Below are 18,482 nucleotides of genomic sequence, written 5' to 3'. Positions count from 1 at the left end.
CTGATACGCCGAATGCGATGGAGTGATTTTCGTTAATATTCTATGACTTCTAGGGGATGTTTTCCCCTATTTTCTAAATTAATTGAAACTTATATATTTAGAATCAGCGTGAAAATTCGATTCTTTTGATGTATCTTTTAGCATCAAAATTCCGTTTTTTAGAGTTTCGTTTACTATTGAGCCGGGTCGCTCCTTACTACAGTTCGTTACCACGAACTGTTTGATCTTACAGGTGAAGCCAGGCTCGTTGGCTATTCTGTTTTTTTTTTTTTTTTTTTTTTTTTTTTTTTTTTTTTTGAATTTCACACCAGATAAATGTATTAACACTTAGTTTTCATGGGCTAAAACAAAGCTTGTAGCTAACATTATTAGATCTTTGAATATTGGACGACGGCAAAAAGCATATAATTTTTCATTATTAATTTCCATGTTTATTTATTTTCTAAAACAAGTTTTTCTGATGGAAGTATACAGCAAAGTTGGAACTTAAACAATTGTTTTTTTTTTATTTCTACGAAACATATACAATGTCTATCTATGTGACACCAATTGGGGATGGGGACGTGTTGCATTTTGCATAGGCTGAAAAGCAATAATTTCTGTTTGTTGAAGCTTCAACTTCGCTAAGTAACTTTCTTCTTCTAATTCTTCTTCTTCTTCTAAACAGTTTTTCTTCTTCTAATTAATCATATTTAGGTCCTATTTCTTGACTTGTATTAACTGGATTCCTCATTTAAATAAGAGATAGAATTTGGTAAAATGACGTCCGGTCTCAACGAAGAGAAAATGAAATTCAATATTGGAATTATGTTTAGCCCTTTATAACCATAATCTATCACAGCTCCATTTGGACCACGTAGGACATCTTAAATTTAAACATGAACATAAAACCGAAAATACGTTTGAAACAACTAAAAACTCCTTTTTTAAAGTGACATTAGACCTTACAACGAGTAGAAACAACTCTACGCAAGAGATATCGCTCTAAACCCTGCTCATAATTAGGCTACTGTTGCTCGTGCTTTACTAATCTAACTCGATATAACAAATAACCACTAGTAATTTTAAATATTTTATTGATTTCCAGAACAAAATAATGGTTTCTTATTTACAACAAGACCTCAGAAAATGAATTTGGCGAGTAAACTCTCCTTGAGGGGGAAGATGAGAATGAAGGGCCAATCTTACTCGGGCTCGTGGTAATTTCTATTTGCTTTTAATTTTGACGTCTCTCTTTGCTTTTACGTGACTTTTTTTGACATTTTCAGTATCAAATGATTTACTCAAAATTATGGCTGACAAATTAATTAAGTGCACACTTCTTTGAGGATGAAAGTATATACTTAAATTTGACAAAAATGACAAATAAGTTATGTCAAATTACCGAAATGTGGCAATAAAGATATGAAAAAATATAAGACCCCCATTGGAATAACTATTGGAGGATTTTTTTTTTAATAATCAAAAACCGATTTTTTTTCAAAAGCTAACTTATCAAAATGTCTTGAGTTCCGAGAAGTATATTACAACTATAAAAATAGACGTTTTAATTTATATAATTAGCAACCATTAGTTGGTTTTTAGCCATTTTGAACCAATAGACTTCCAAGAGTGTTTTGTTTTTTTTTCCAAGAAATAATTTGCTGACGATATTATTTGCGCCAATGCTATCAGACCTAGATCTGAATGCAAAAGTTTGTTAAATACTGGAAGTCAGAAAAAAGATCAAATTATTACCGTATGCTACTGAGTAAAACCTCAATGCTGCATAGCATTTCACTAGAATTGGACAGCATCATATTTTCCAATAGCATTATTAGATATACGAGGGAATGTTAGTCAGCTCTTGTTTATATTCACAACAATGAAGTCGATCCGTCAAATCGGGCAAGGGCACAGGCTCGGGAACTTCTGGCCCGGGTCCTCTCCTATGGTCTAATGATTTTCTATATTTTAATTTCCTAAAAATTTCTTAAATTATCAACATCATTCACCTATTTTTATGATATTTTGTATTTTTTCCCCTTCCTATGAAAAGAATCACTGCAATACACACCTACTTCAAACATTACTTTCTTGCAAGAATAGCACAAAAACTCACCTCTAAGTTCCCAAATCTTACTATATTCGTCAGCTACTTTCCCTAACAGCGAAACGTTTGATGCCATTGTGAACGTAAGTTAACGAACAATCCAAGAACTTCTGAAAAACAAGAAATAATCTCATAATTGGCAATTAAATCTAAGCTCTACCATAGAAAACCAGATTAAAGGTAAAAGAAAAAAAGGAAAATTAAATCATGTGATTTTCATTTTCAAATCAGGTGCATTTCGAGAATGCATTTTTTCTTAAATGCATTTAAAATACTGCTCATTTTGCATATTGAGTAATATGTTTTGTTGCATATACTATGATCAAAACTTAGTTTTTTAAAGATTGACAAAGGCCGCTCTTTACTTAAAGTTTGTTGCTAAGAAGTATTTAATCCACGCCTCTCCAAAGTGTAAAGGCTCATTAAAACGGAAGTTGAGTCCCTAATGGACTTTAAAAATAACAGAAAAAATTGTGGCACAGCAAAGTACGTTTTCTGCTAAGCTATTTAAGTGTGACCCAAAAGGTGCCAAAACTCCGTTGAATTATTGTAAGATAGCCAATTGATTTAAAATTACCGGGAAACTATAACGAGCTTTTCAATTCAGAAGCAATAATACTGCGCAGAGGTACATACGTCCCAAAAGATCTACAAGCTCATACAAATATAGTTCATAAAGACATTCATTTTAGCTTCATCTAACTAAGCTGAATCATTTGAGGTTTGGTAAAATTTTATAAAGTGGTGGAGCATCAGCCAATATAAAGTAGGGCCGGTGGGGAAATGTGCTTCAAGCTCAAAAAGAGTATTTTTCATGCCTAAAGTTTCTACCATTCCATGAGGCTTCTGATAATTTAAAAGAAGATTTGTAGAAGAGAATAGAAATAAATCAATCATCTCTTTTGATTCCCAGATTTTTTTACCACGCTCACAATATGGGTACTGCAGAACGATAGAGTTCCTCTTCTAGCAAACGGTCTTTTTCTGGGTACCAGGTTACATTTACTTATTTGCCCTATATTCTATTTTTGAAATTTCAGAGTCCTCCCCTCTACTAGTAGATACCTGTCGGGGTGAATTTTACAGGGGTGATTCTCTTTCTAAAACCATTGTTATGAAAAATACTAAACTTGAGTCCAAAAGACGGGATTGTTAGCTGCAGCTTGAAAACACTTTGAAATGTTTAATGAGTGACGTAGATGTCAAAGGACTTTTAAGGTTAAACTGCGCTTTCTTACATTTGTAGTGATATCGTTTAGTTATATTGCCTTAAAACCTTCATCACTGACGAGGAAAAATATGATAGTTTTCCTAATTACTAAGCCAAAGAGCTATTGCAACATAAACTCTAGACTTTAGACTTACATGAATATCCAGACTAAAATTACAATTAATAGCAGTCTCTTATCATCCATAAACTGTACTTATATAGTTAAAAAAAATTATATGGATCAACAACATCCTAATGAATAAGAAAACAAAAGTCGGGCAAAAATAAATAGAGAATCTTAAAATGGTTTATGACTGGTTATTAAACTGGTGAGTTGATGTTCTGTAGGGTCATATGCGCTTTGAGTTTCAAACCTATTATGGCCCTACAATTGTGGAGACCAGAAAACTTTGTACGGTTTCAACAAGCCATAATATGCCACCTTTCTATATATCTATGAAAGCACTGTTTCAAATGGGCCAATTACCTCCAAACGGTTGTCATATAGGGCAAAAACTATATATGGACCAACGTCGTACACACAGGGAGGGATACCAGGTTTGAACCCCCTCTCCCCGAAATTCATGTCTAATTCATAAAAAAAAGTAACAAAAATACTCAAAAGCACAAAAGCATATTTTGTAAATTTTAATTTTTTAACCCTCCCTCCCAAAAAAAATCCCGGATATAGCATTGATAACGATTCACAATCGTTTAACTAAGCACTTATAAAGCTTGAAATGCTGTTTTAATTTAACTATTAAATAAATGATTAATAAACAATGCGAAGTAGAAGAAATGACGTAAAGAATTACCAAATATTGTAAATGTTTTGAAAGAAGCAAGAATGCGACGTTGCCAGGTCGCATTCGGAATGGTTACTCCTCTTGCCCAAAAAGGGCTGTAAATCAAAGCCAAATTTCTTTCGACTATTTATGATGTGCTTCATGTTGCACGCGATTAGTAATTCCTCCTTTGCTTGTAAAAGGTTAGACATTTCCTTCTTCGACTAAACCCAAAATACCAGGTTTAAGTCAATAGAATAAATAAAAAATGTTCATTTACTTTTGTTCTTCTAGATTATTTGTGGGTCTCGCAATTTTATTACGTCATTTTAATTCCCTTTGCGTTATCAGTTTGAGTCTTAAAAAGAATTTTGGGAAGGACAAGACAAAAACAGGAAAATCGGGCACAAATGCAAACTGCTCAGAGAGCCTTTTTTTTACAATTTTCCTTTTACTAATAACTTACTATTCCTTCGACTGCGTCGATAAGCCATTTTTATATACTTTTTAAGTCATATTAAGATCGTTTTAAGTCATATTAATAATTTTTAAGTCAATTTCGCCTCATCATCCATTGTTCCGTCTGTTCGTTTAATCTCATTGTAGCGTAGTGTGTTTCTATTTGTAGTGCATTTCATTTTTTTGTGTTACTCCATAAGTGTCATAACTTGTTATGATGTGGGTTATAAATAAATTATTATTATTATTATTATTGTGGTTCAGCCTGAAGTTTCCTTAGCAGCACATTAACTAAGAAACAAGCTGTAGTTCAGATTATGATAGGATATTAAGTCACGGTACCATAAAGCGGACAGAGAACCAAAAAAAAAAAAAACAGTGCAGAAATATGCACGGGCAGGACATTAAGATCAAGAGAATACCGCTATGCATGATCAAGGCTGCGGTTGAAAACTTTCCCTTGGACAGACCGTGAATTTGACCGTCTAAGGTTTGACCTTCTCGACAAATTGATTCTGGCACATAAAACAGTGTTGGCAAGACAAACATATATACAGTTAAGAAAAAAGTCAGGGATGAAATACTCGGATGATCTCAGTGGCCTTTGTGACGAAACGGTACTATTTTGGCATGTTGTTGATTACAACTTTAAATTTTACAGGGTAATTGACAAGTGGTTAGAGGATATCAAGAGGACATTGTTCTCAGCAAGGGGCTATAGACTTAAATACTCTGTCTACACCACTTGTGTGGACAAGGTACCGAGGGTAGGCAGTAAAGATCAACCAGTGGCAAGGTCGAAGGCAGAATGTCTTGTACACCTGAAATGAAGTTGACAGCCCCTTGATTCTCAACGCAATTGTCGAAAATGATGATAGGAAACTCGTAGGTCATTGGAGTGTCTTATTACAGTACGATTTACGCTAAGTCAGGATACTATAAAAATCATCATAACAGTACTACGGGAAATTGCAAAAAAGAGATGAAACCAATCTGAACCGGTGATTTTGCAGTGGAGAGGGATTGGGACGAGACTGAAGTTTGCTATATTTTCTATGTTTTTTTTTCTAAAAACTAAATATAGAACAAATAAACAAAACCTTCTGCAATTTAGGCAACAAAGGCGTTCTGTAGATTAAGGGTAAAAAGTATTTACAGCCGAAAACTAACAAGATAGATTAAAACGTAGAGAACCAGAAAAGGCCAAGATCTAAACTAGTGAATAACTAAAAAAAATTAATTCCAGTACCATGATTCATGAAAAGAAAAAAAAATGGTCAGACCTTCAAAAAAAAATTAGTAAATGCATAAAACCATAAAAGGAACGGGGTTGCTTATCTAACTTCTCAAAAAGGGAGTCCATACTTGGTTCTTTAAAGTAGACAGTTATAATAGACCTTGATATTCTAGCCTTGCGGTTTTATTGGAACCAGAATAGACCTCGTCTCCAAGAAATATGGAAAATGTTTTTTCCTTCGTATTTATAATAAAGAGGCTTTTTTATTATTTAAGAATTAACTACGCTTCTTGACTACTATGGTCCCTGCGTCGGCCCTGCAGTGCATTCCTGCAGCGTGATTCGATCTCTGGGTCCCGTAATACCAAGCTAAGGTCAAATCCACTGCGCCACCACAGGACTAATAAAGAGGCTTTTTGAAGGCAAACATGGCATTTAAAGGGAATCGGTAAACCGGTATAGCATTGGTACTGAAGTGAAGAAGGCAACATTAGAAACCAATTTGGTGGCACCAATTCACACAAATCTGGGGGAATATATTTTGGTATATTATTCAGAACACACTCAATAACTGAAGATAGGTTCTTTCGTGAAACAAACTACGATACGATAATCCGATTTCATAGCCACAAAGACAAAACTCAATTTAGTTTGATATGCATAGTGATAGAAGATAGTGTCTGAAAATGGATTTGGAAATGAAGATTTGGGTTTTGCCAAAGACTGAAAAAGAGGCAATTATATTGTAATTTTATAATTTTCATAATAAAGTGTTATATTTTCATTAATTTTGTTTTATTTCATTAGTTTTGTCAAAAGTTTCGGCTATATATTTGCATATTAGGGGGATGGGGTGCAATATATCATAGACCTAACTTAACCTAACCTAACCATATCTATATATAAAATATTTAATTAATATGTACCTGCATCGTAGTTTGTTCCATGAAACAACCTAACTTTACTTATTGAGTGTGTTCTGAATAATACACACGTAGCCTACCTATATTTTTCAATACATAGGGCGGGGAGATAGCAATTTTTTGATTTTTTCAAAGTTTGCGATGAACATACCGAAAACACAATTTTAAAGAAAACACCACCCAAAAAAGGTATTTTGCAAAATCTAGGACGGGGGGATCTAGACAGCATAGATTTATTGTTGTCTTACAAATGTTTTCTATTTTAGAGGGAGTAACGAGGTCAGATTGCTCAAATATCAGGTGTTGAGCCGATGTGCTCCGACTTAACAAACTTTATCAAATTTTTACCGCCCTCACCCTCCAAGAAAAACCATTCAAAGGGAAAAATTTCCCCATTCTACAATATGCGGATGAGTTTTTTTATGAATTTAAAAGCCAACGTAGAGGCAACTTTTGAGTAAATATTACGCTTAATTCTTGCGACTTCCAGTACTCTTTATAAATTAGCATTTCGGAAACTAGAAACAACATTGGTTTATATATCTAAGACAAGATTCATTCGTCATGAAATACATATACAATATTACATTTTACTATCTCCCAAAGGCTCTTTAGTCTGTAAAGAAGGGGGAAGATAAACGAGTCACTTACTCACAGAAGAAGAAAAAATCTAAAATAATTACTTACTCACAGAGAGGAGCAAACAGGAGAAGAAAAGAAAAGAAAAATAAAAATAAATAAAAATTATAGAAAAAAAACTAAATAGACTAATAGATTGAAAAGACGAAATTAATTAAGAAGATCAGTAGATTAAATAGGCTCCAATGAAATAATAATACAGGGGTGGACCCCCTAAAAAATTTTCGTCAGACCCGTAAAAACATAACAAAAATGCATATAAACAATTTTTTTGTATATTATTAATGTCTTTACCACCTCCCCAGAACAGAATACTGGATACGCCTAGGTTCTGACAACTAATCAGCCTCAAACCCTAACAGAAATGATCATTTTGGCATTGCACTTCTCAAACAGTTCGTGGTAACGAACCGTAAGTAAGGAGCGACCCGACTCAATAATAACCAATACTCTAAAAAAAATAGAATATTGATACCAATAGATATATCAAAAGAATCGGCTTTTTAGGCTGATTTGAAATATATACATTTCATTAAGTTTAGTCTAAAAAATTGGAGTTCGACTAGGCCCCAAGCCCCTTTTTCTCAAAATCACCCGATCAAAATTTTCAGATAGCCATTTTGTTCATCATAGTTGAAAGGCCCAATAAGTGTACCTTTGGATGTATCATGTCCCCCCACAGCCCCAGGGGAAAGATCGTTAAGTTATAAAATTTGCCCATTGCTTATGCATAGTATTTGTTATTGCGATGCATGTATACATTTTCAGGTGGGGGGGGACCAATTTTCTGCTGGGGGTTTCCCCACAGGGGAAGTTGCCAGGGTTCAAAAAGAAAAAAAGTAGAATTACTCAGATTGTAATAAAATGATACATTTTCAATCAAACTTTACAGAAGTCCCAGCAATGGGAACGTTATAAGGAAAGGAATAGATTTGTTTATTCAAGAAAAAGTTGATGGTGAAATCATTTCGAGATTCTCGATGTTTACTCATTTTAGGAATGCCTCTGATTCCAATTGATCGGTTTCAACACTAAATAATAAAAAAAAGCGAAAGTGATAGTTTTAGCAGTAAAAGCAGTGTATTTTCCAAGCAATAGCACCTTTTTCGGGATATTTGATACTCATTTAGTTTTATAATGACTTCTGACTTGTCTCATCATTGAAGCAAAAAGAACATTTTAAAAAACATCTAAACATTTTGAGAAATAAACCTAGTTGAATCAACAAACTAGGAAGGACATCAGCTAGACAATTTCCTAATTATTTATGGGTGAGAGGGGGGGATCTACAAAAACTATTAACACTTATGTGAAGTGTTGCCAGAATTTTCAAATATATTTCACTATTGGCCAAAATTCAGAGCTGTTGCTCTTCGGGTTATAACGACACGGACGAAATTTTCGTTTATTTACTAAGGACCTATTCTATGGTAGCCCTTTAACAAGGGCCAACAAGACTTGAAAGTGATTAAATCCTAAAGATTTATGGAAATAATTTAAAGGACACTTTTATCCAGAACATGATTTTTGATATAACCGTCTATTAACAACAGTATTTTCATTTTCATATTTTCTTTTCTAGGGGAAATAATAATGAGAAGTTGTTTGTGTATATGCTTAATACATCGTTTGAGATTAATTCTTCTTTTTATGTTTTGAAAGGGCATGTCCGTTCCCCTTGGACAGCCACTATTCTGTGGCTCTTGTTATGACTGTATGATAGGTATGACTGCATCTACTGTTATTTAACTTGCTGAACTGTTTTGATAATGAAATGTCTTGAGACGGCAGCACCAATCGGTATGAATCTGCGTTATCGACCACTGGCCGCCATTATCCCCTACTACCAGTTAAAAAAATACGCAAGAGCCACTGTCTATTAATTCGTTTTCTTTTTCAGCCAATTAATCATTTGTTCAAACAGCTCGGTTTTGACTTTAACCCACTTTATGCGATAAAAAAATTACGTGAAAGATAAAGTATCACATAGTCAGAATTAATATAGCATAGCTAACAGACCACCAAATAATGAAAATTTCTAACCATTTTCAGTACTCATTAATTATAATCAGAGCAGCTTATCATACATAATACTTCATTACTCCCCTCTAATCAAATGAAAATAAAAACAAATCGACTTTTTCTTAACCTGTTAAAACAGACATTGTACGCATTGAGAAGAATGGGTCTAGTTCAAGGTTTTTGCGGCACCCATTCAGGTTTGTAATGCGTAACTTAATTAAGGATAATTCTCACTAAATGACATTGAAAAATGTTCCTTGTCTGATTTTGACATTGCTATTTGGCACACATACTTATCTATAATGTAGTGTTTGCTTTTATGATTAAGCTATTACTATGACTATTCGGTATTCGGTATTACTATGACGTAAAATTATCATTTAAAAAATTCGTCTTCCAGATGAGTCACATTAAAAAGATGACTCTTGAAAAAAACAAAATAGCATTGGAATTAGAACAGTCAAGCTTCATAAACCTGTCCTTATGCAGCGTGAGGCATTACATTAATGATGCTGACGCATGGGGAAGGAGCGAAAACTGTAGTTTTGGTCAAAAATGTGTGTGCAGGTAGACTGACATAGCCATGCATTAGGGTAGATAGAGCAAGCAGGCGTACAGGAGTTCCTTATTACATCATTCAACAGAACGTGGAAGCGACTCAACAGAATTTTTTTAACTGTGTATAAATTACAATTGTATTAGAGTAATGGCGGGGGCACAATATTTCCCATAGTGTTATATATTAAATGCTACTAAAATTTGGACAAGAAGACAATTAGCTTCGGCTCGCTGTGAAAATATATAGTAGCTATATTTTAATTAAATATTTATTTGGTGTTTTGGTTAAGTTAGTTTAGATTAGTTTAGGTTTCGTATTTAATATAATGAGCTCTTGGCGGCCCCCTTCCATAATTCTTTGTTGTATTTTTCAGTTTTGCTAATAAAGTATTATATTGTTATCTTATTTTGTTTTACTTCTTTGGCATTAACCAAACTTCACTTCTCGAGTGTTTCTTGTATAATATTTAAGTGCCTAAAAAAATACCAACTAAATATTTAATTTAAATATAGCTTACTATGTATTTTCCCAATGTGTCGAAGCTAATTGTCTGGTATTATCACGGTGAAAAGCGGGGAATGCCTCTTGTTCGCGATCTGTATTCTCGAATGTTTCTTGTTTGATACTTAAGTACCTGGGAATTAAGTCGTCAAACAGTTCCTGGTAACAAACTTCAAGTAAGGAGCGATGCGACTCAATAGTAACCGAGTTTTGATAACAATAAATACATTTAAAAAATCAAATTTTAATGCTTATCCGAAATAAATCAAAAATTAAAAGCCTGAAAAAATTTGGCCAATTTTTGGAAGTGAGGGACAGCCCCAATAAATCAAGTGATCTTAATGAAAATCATAACATCAGATTCAGCATACATAAGAACCCAACTATAGAGGTTTCAAGCTCCTATCTACAAAAATGTTGAATTTTGCTTCTTTCTTTTGTCAGAAGAAAGATCACGGATGCGTGTTTATTATTACTTTTTTGTGGGGGGGGGGGTGATCATATCGAACCAGTGATCGTAGATGATCCGAAGAGGGCTCATTTAATCGGAAACCAAAAGTTAGTGCTCTTTTAAAATAACCAAAGTTATTGGAGGGTAGCTAGCCTCCTTCCATCGCTCATGAATTCGCCACAAACACCCGACAAAAAAGTTAAGATAACCATTTCTTCAGCAAGTCAAAAAAACCTAAAAAGTCTTTGTGGATGACTTAACTCCCCACAGTCCCTAGGGGAAGGGCTAAAAGTTAGTAACTTTGCCCATTGATTACATACAGTATTAGTTATTGGGGAGCATACAGACGTTTTCAGGAGGGATTTTTCAGGTGGAGGGGGATGATTTCCCCCAGTATTAATTTTTCATGGGCGAAGGGAACTTTCCAATGGAGGGGGAGCTGGATTTCCCAGTATTAATCGAAAAAAATAAGTTCTTCAACTGAAAGTAAGGAGCAACACTAAAACTTAAGCGAACAGAAATTATTGCTAATATGAGGGGGGTCGTTCCCTCGTCAATACCTCGCTCTTAACACTAAAGTTTTTTTATTACTTTTAAAAGAGATCGTCTAATTATTCTAATTAAACGGCCTTTGTGGATTGGGACAAATTCGAACTTTAGCGTAAAGAGCGAGGTATCGACGAAGGGGAGACCCCCTCATATACGTAATAATTTCTGTTAGTTTTAAGTTTTAATTTGGTCCTTAGTTTAAGTTGAATAAACTTGTTTTTTGTGTTTATTCATAAAAGGACAACTATAATTGTGAACGAAAAGCAGAAGCCATTATGAAAAGAAAAAAAAACAGCAGTAAATTTGTGGAAAAACAAACAAAAAAAGCGTAATTCTCAAGCTTTGCCTGCATTTAGGCAGCTCCGTCAAAACTATGACCCTGGTTTAAAGCTCTCTGGAGATTTTAAACTTTGGCTTTTCTTTTTGAGTGGCATTAAACCTAAGTTTTTGTTTTCGTTTTGAATCTGTAAGACATGGAATGTTCAGAAGAAGTCCAACTAAAAAGCGAAGAAAAAAAGGGAAAACTTTAGGTGGATTGCCACATTTCAATACTGGGACAGCCCCCCAACTTCCAAGTCAATATATACTGGCCCGTTTTACAAAATATTTCAAGCAGATCCCTAGACAAGTCGATGATGCTACATCCAAAGAGTGCATGTACCGAACTTTGGAATTCGGGCTATAAAGATCATTCAAATACGTCCAAAAATATGTTTAAGCAAGCTCTATGCTGTAAAACAGTCTACAGCATGCTCTATAAGCCTCTTGATTCCGGCATTTAACAAATAAACCTAAACAAGTTAGACAGAAATATATGGTAAGATCTGCATGTACCACATATCAAGGGGGCATAACGGTAATTCACTGAATTAATTCCAAAACCTATGGTGTCGATGATTGTGATTTTTCAATAGCATTTTCGGTCCGTCCCAATCAAAATCCTCTAGAGCCCTCCCAAGGACGGCACCAGTCTCCATTAATGCACCACTGTAACTTTATCAGCTGATTACCCTCTATCAGTTTCTTTTACGTGGATCCCTTAATAGAACTAATTGACAACTTTATTCTTTGCCTATCTTCTCCATTCTCATCGTGAAGGGAGAGCACGTTGGATAGCTAACATTTGATTCTTCATTTCAGTTTTTATACTGTACAGCCAAGAACGTATCCAGTATTTTTTTGGGGCGGGGATACAAAAAAACCTAACAAACACATTAAAATTTGCTTATATTAACTTTTTACGTTTTTAAGAGTCAGACGAAAATAGCGACGAAGACCACACTGCTTTTCCATTTATGAAATCATTTCTGTGAATATTTCGGCCCTATGTCCAAGGGCCGTCTTCAGCACAGTACGAGAACAAGAGAAAATATGTATATATAAATAAACTTACATTAAATTGTGAGCATTAAAACTAAATAATGTTATTTAAAAACTTTTTTTAAAACAGCCCTAGCATCCTTACTTCAGCGAAGTTCAACCAGGACTGACAAAAAGAATGAAGTGAGAATATAAACTCAAACTACAGAGAACAAAGTGATTAAACGCAATTTCTCAGAGCCAACCTAGCTTTTTTAGCAGCCTGTCTCAAAGGCCTTTTCGTAGCTGATTCAGTACTATTATAAATCGTTTTAGTAAAATATTTTGTTAGACCGTTTTTAATTGAATTTGAGTATTAAGAATTTAGTGAGTATTCCCCTAAGTCCCTGTTCAAAGAAATATTATTATTTATTTTGAGATAAATTTCGATTGATTCTAGAACCACCTGTTTTATCCCCAAATCATTACTGATGAGTGAAGATTTTTCAAAAAGTATCGTGTGGGACGGATTACTAAATATATGGCAACCTAAAGCAGAATCAAAGGAGTTGTTGGAACTATTTGAAATTAATGCCTTGTCTATGTCTTTTTTATGCTGTCGTAACTGTTTTTCTAGATTCTGATGGGTCCTGCCGACATAGTAATTTCCACAGTCACAGGGTATTTGATAGACCCCTCTTTGGCGAGTAACTGGGGTCTTATCTGTACCAGAATTTAAGAAATTAATGATTTTAAAATTATTAGTAAAAACTACGTACAGATTATTTTTTGTGCAAATATATTTTAATTTTGTTGTGATCTTTGGGATATACGGAAGATAGACAATATTTGAGTATCAGTAGCCTCACATTGTGAAATATCTTCTTCGATTTTACAAGAATGTCTTTAAATTCTACGGTTAAATATTTTATTGACAAAAGGAATGGGGTATCCATTACCAAAAAGAATATCTCTGATAAAGTTTATTTTTGCATTTATATAGGAATCGGAGCAAATATTCGGGACACGATCAATGAGGGAAGTTACAACTGCTCTTTTAACTTGTGGGGGGTGATTTGAATTAAAGTGAAGATATCTATTGTTTTGTGTTGGCTTTCGATAGATAGTAAAATCCAGTTTATCAGCATTACGAATAATTAACACATCTAAAAACGGTAGTTTATTTTCAATTTCAACTTCTAGGGTGAACTGCAAATTTCGGTCAGAAGTGTTAAGATGATCTAAGAAGCCCCGAAGTTCAGCTTCCCCATAATTCCAAAGTGAAATTACATCATCCATATAACGACCCCAATAGACGTGCTTTAAAAAATAAGAATTTAATGCGCAATTTTCAAGGTTCTCGACATAAATATTTGCCAGTAGCCCGGATAATGGTGCCCCCATGAGTAAACCATTTTTTTGTTGATAAAAAGAATCGCGAAATTGAAAATACATAGAAAACTTATTACAAATTTTAACCAGAGTCATTAAAACTTCACAATCAATTCCCGTCGCTGAAGCCTCGATTAAGTGGTAATTTTCTTCTATTTTGTTTTTTAATAATTCCTCAGAAATAGTCACATCTGTATTTGTATGCATTGAAACAATGTCAAAACTACTAACTATTGTGTTTTCTGAAATACTTGTGTTGCTAAGTTTTTCAACCAAATCTGCCGAATTACGAATATAGGAATTTTGAGAATACAATAAAGGTTTGAAAGCTGTGCAAAGCCATTTCCCAATATTGGCAGCGGCAGCTTTAGTACACGCTACGATAGGTCTTAACCCTTTCATGCCTGTGGTCACCATACGGATACTGCTCGCCTCCTATTTTTTTTCTCTCGACTCGACAAAGTCACAACCGTGATTTCTTTTCCACTAGATAGCGCTTGCTTGACTCTGTCGCGTTTGAATTTATTGTCCCTCAAGGCTTTACCCGAGCGGTCGAGCGAGCGTCCAAGTTTAGACAAAACATAAAATGTCGAAAAAGAGGAAAGGTGCAGATTTCGACCTCGATGACCTGGACATTTCTGGTAAGTTCAGAGCCTGATTATGATCTTATTTTGTAGCTAAGAATGCGTTCTTTCGAATGAGATATCACTAGTCTAATTCTGAGCTGTAGTTTAGCTGCAAATAAGGTTGCTAACGATCGGTTACCAAATGGTCACGTCAGGCATTCAGTGCCAAACCATACCTAGGCAGATTTGTACAGCAAACGAGGCAGCAAGTCCTTTTTATGATCGGGAATAGGCACATTTTCTTTCTGTTCCTCCTTTTTACTGAAACAAGGGTAAAAAAGCTATTTTGTGGGATGCCTCAGGCAAGTGTTGAGGCCAATGGCCTATTTTATTGCAATATACTATTATTATTGTTATTATTAAGTGATGCACTTACCTTGAATTTCTTTTCAGCTGATCCCAGCACGAGCTCTGACTCCATGAGAGGTCATGGTCCCAAGCCTTGGAAGAGAGACTGATCAAGGAAAGAAGTAGAAGAGTTACCAAGAAAATGATTGCAGAAGAAGCAGCAAGGCTTTTATTCATACCTGATTGTGATTCAGATCTCGATATCTCTTCCGACGACGACGACCCAAACTGGGCACCAGACAATCCAGATCAAGAATTTCAGCCTTTACGTTCTCTCAACTGTTATGGCAATGAAGACGGAAGAGATGAAGAGGATATCGACCACACAGACGACATCCCTTTAGCAATGCTTGGCAGGTTCGAGTTAGACAATGGCGATGACATGGATCAATTCGATTTGCCTCTCCCGGGCTTGAATGATACAACAGCGTCAAACAGTTCTTCAAGCACATCATCAGCACCAGTGTCAGCTTCTTCTGCAATACAGTCAGCAACAGTTACTGCACCTGCTGAACCCTTTGTCCTTACAAGAGCTAAAAAAAAATGCTCCTTCCCAAGCAGTGGCCGGTCTAGTAACTCCAACTGATGCTCCTCAGGTCACGGCAAAACCAGTAGCAAAAAGAAGGTAGCGAAGGAGGCAAAGCAATACATGTGGATAAAAACGGAGCCCGAACCTCGAAATATTACATGGAAGGGTTCTATGCCACACTATGACAAGGTACAAACGCCCCTTGATCTCTTCCGAATGTTTATCACAGAAGACATTCTTTCAAACATTGTGGACCAAACGAATCTGAATGCCATGAGAAAGAAGAATCTTGCTCTGAAACTTTCCCTTGAAGAGCTGCGCAGATTTCTTGGAGTTCAAATGCTTATGAGCATTCTCAAACTTCCGGCTATTAGAATGTACTGGGAGAATGGAATACGATATTCCCCGGTGGCTGATACCATGAGCAGAGATAGGTTCATAAGCTTAAGGTCTTTTTTCCACATTTGTGATGACACCTTAATGATACCGAAAGGGGAGGTTGGTCATGATAAACTGTTCAAGATCAGAAGACTATACGACACATTCAGGGAGAATCTGAAAAAAATAGACCCTGAAGAGATCCAAAGTACTGACGAACAGATGATCCCATTCAAAGGAAGAATTGGATTTCGACAGTAATTGAAGGACAAGCCCCACTCGTGGGGTGTAAAGGTTTTCACGAGAGCCGGCATCAGCGGAATAGTGTATGACATAGAGATATATACAGGAAAAGGAGCTATTGAAATTTCTGAACTTGGCCAAGGTACTGACGTTGTCCTTCGGCTTGTAGAAAATCTGCCAAGGTTCATGAACTTCATGTTGTTCTTTGATAACTTCTATACTGGCATCGATCTCATTCACAAGCTCCGGGTTGAATATGGCATCGAGTCATGTGGTACGATACGCAGCAACAGAATGAGGGGCGCTGTTCTAGATACCGACGCCAGCATGAAGAAGAAAGGACGAGGGTCAGTGGACTTCCGTTTTGAAAGACATTCAGAAGTATCGGTAGTAAAATGGTATGACAACAAACCAGTCCATTTGGGTTCTTCATACTGTGCAGTCACCCAAATTGATAAGTGTCAGAGATGGGATGGCACAACACGGAAATACGTCGAAGTTGATCGCCCCCGAATCGTCCGTGACTACAACAAATCAATGGGGGGCGTAGATCTTACTGATATGTTCCTGGAGCTTTACAGGACTGACATTCGCTCTAAGAAATGGTATATGAGGATTGTGTACTACTTCTTTGACATGGCTGTGAACAACGCCTGGCTGATACACCGCCGACAGTGTAAGCAGATCAATGTTCAGCACATGTCTCTGCTGTACTTCAAAATGGACATTGCTCGTGGGTTGGTTCTTACTGGCGTATCTCAAAGTCCTCGAGTTGGAAGACCATCCTTATCAGTGACCAAGCGCAATACGACTACCTCGCGAGACGGGATGCCTTCGGAATCAGTGAGGTTTGACCAGACCTCGCATTTTCCGGATACGACTGAAAAGGGAAGGTGTCACTATGAGAAGTGCGTTAGGGGTGGAACCAGTCGAATCATGTGTTCGAAGTGCAAAGTTCGACTGTGTTTGAACTCAGATCGCAACTGTTTCACAAATTTTCACCTAAAATAGTATCTGTATATACCTGACGTGACCATATGGTAACCATTCACATTTTGGATATGGAATGAAATAAAAATTAAAAAAAAATAAACCTGGTCTAGTTTAACCTCCAGGATCACTCTCTGCTATTTTCAGAATTTTTACGCAACTCCTTCTTGGTTCAGGTCTGAAAGGGTTAAGGGAATACCCTGTTTATGTATTTTTGGTAAACCGTAGAGTTTAGGACAGAAACTACCACGGGGAAAAATTTATTGTATAATTGTGGGGTGATTTTACCATTTTGTTTTAGCTGCTTTAATTCATATATAATATTATTAGCAAACTGATCAGTAAGATCATGAGTTATTGTTTTATATGTAATTGTGTCATTTAAATGCAAAAGAATTTTATTGTCAGTCTGTTGTATTCATGACAACAAATGAATTGCTTTTGTTATTATTTTAGTTATTATAATAGAAGGATCTTTTCGGAGATTAGATAGTATTTTCATGTCGTGCAAATTTTTCGGTGTGGAAGTGGTAGGAGGCTTAAACTTTTTTTGGAGGCTTAAACTTTTTTTGGCTTTTATAAGGGTATTTATAAGATCAGATCTAACTTCATCAGGGTTAGAAACAGAAGGATAGTGTTTATGCAAAGCGGACTCTAGAGAGGAAACTATCTGCCACAGGAACCTGTTTTGGAAGAAAAGAGAATTTTGGACCTTTTCCAGTGTTTTGATTTCCTGGGGTTCCAATGTTTTAGAAGAGAGGTTAACAATAGCAGGTCCAAGAGTGAATCTTGGAGAATAAATACGGTTTCTCATCGAAGATTCATTTCACAAGCCTTCCAATTTTTATAGAGGCGTTCCTTGGACAAGCGAAAATCGTGGCTAAACAAATTCTCTTCTAATTTAACAACTTGAGCAAAATCAACAGTGGACAGATTTTCCAGCAAAAAAGTTTACAACGATTTTCTCTCTGAAGAAATTATATGTCGTTTCTGTTTTTTGTCCTTAATAATATGGACTATGGTTTTCAACTGTAGCTAAAAACCTTCACCCAACAGTAATGATTTGGGGATAAAACAGGTGGTTCTAGAATCAATCGAAATTTATCTCAAAACAAATAATAATATTTCTTTGAACAGGGACTTAGGGGAATACTCACTAAATTCTTCATACTCAAATTTAATTAAAAACGACCTAACAAAATATTTTACTAAACCGATTTATAATAGTACTGAACCAGCTACGAAAAGGC

At 35.5% G+C, this 18,482-nt stretch overlaps 1 protein-coding gene across 3 annotated transcripts in view; it reads right to left on the bottom strand.

Annotated features, from left to right (window-relative positions):
• Nucleotides 1-18,482, bottom strand: part of LOC136034667 (very long chain fatty acid elongase AAEL008004-like) — an 80,845-nt gene that overhangs the window by 57,189 nt on the left and 5,174 nt on the right. For all 3 annotated transcript variants that reach the window (XM_065715984.1, XM_065715985.1, XM_065715983.1), the window contains exon 2: nucleotides 2,102-2,202. In XM_065715984.1, the coding sequence (XP_065572056.1) occupies nucleotides 2,102-2,168 (67 nt within the window). In that variant the 5' untranslated portion in view covers nucleotides 2,169-2,202. The remainder of the gene's footprint in view (nucleotides 1-2,101; nucleotides 2,203-18,482) is intronic.

The sequence above is a fragment of the Artemia franciscana genome, chromosome 13 (assembly GCF_032884065.1).
Source record: "Artemia franciscana chromosome 13, ASM3288406v1, whole genome shotgun sequence".
Classification (NCBI taxonomy): Eukaryota; Metazoa; Arthropoda; class Branchiopoda; order Anostraca; family Artemiidae; genus Artemia; species Artemia franciscana.
The sequence above is the reverse complement of the archived record's forward strand: the minus strand, read 5'-3'. Positions and strand labels throughout refer to the sequence as shown.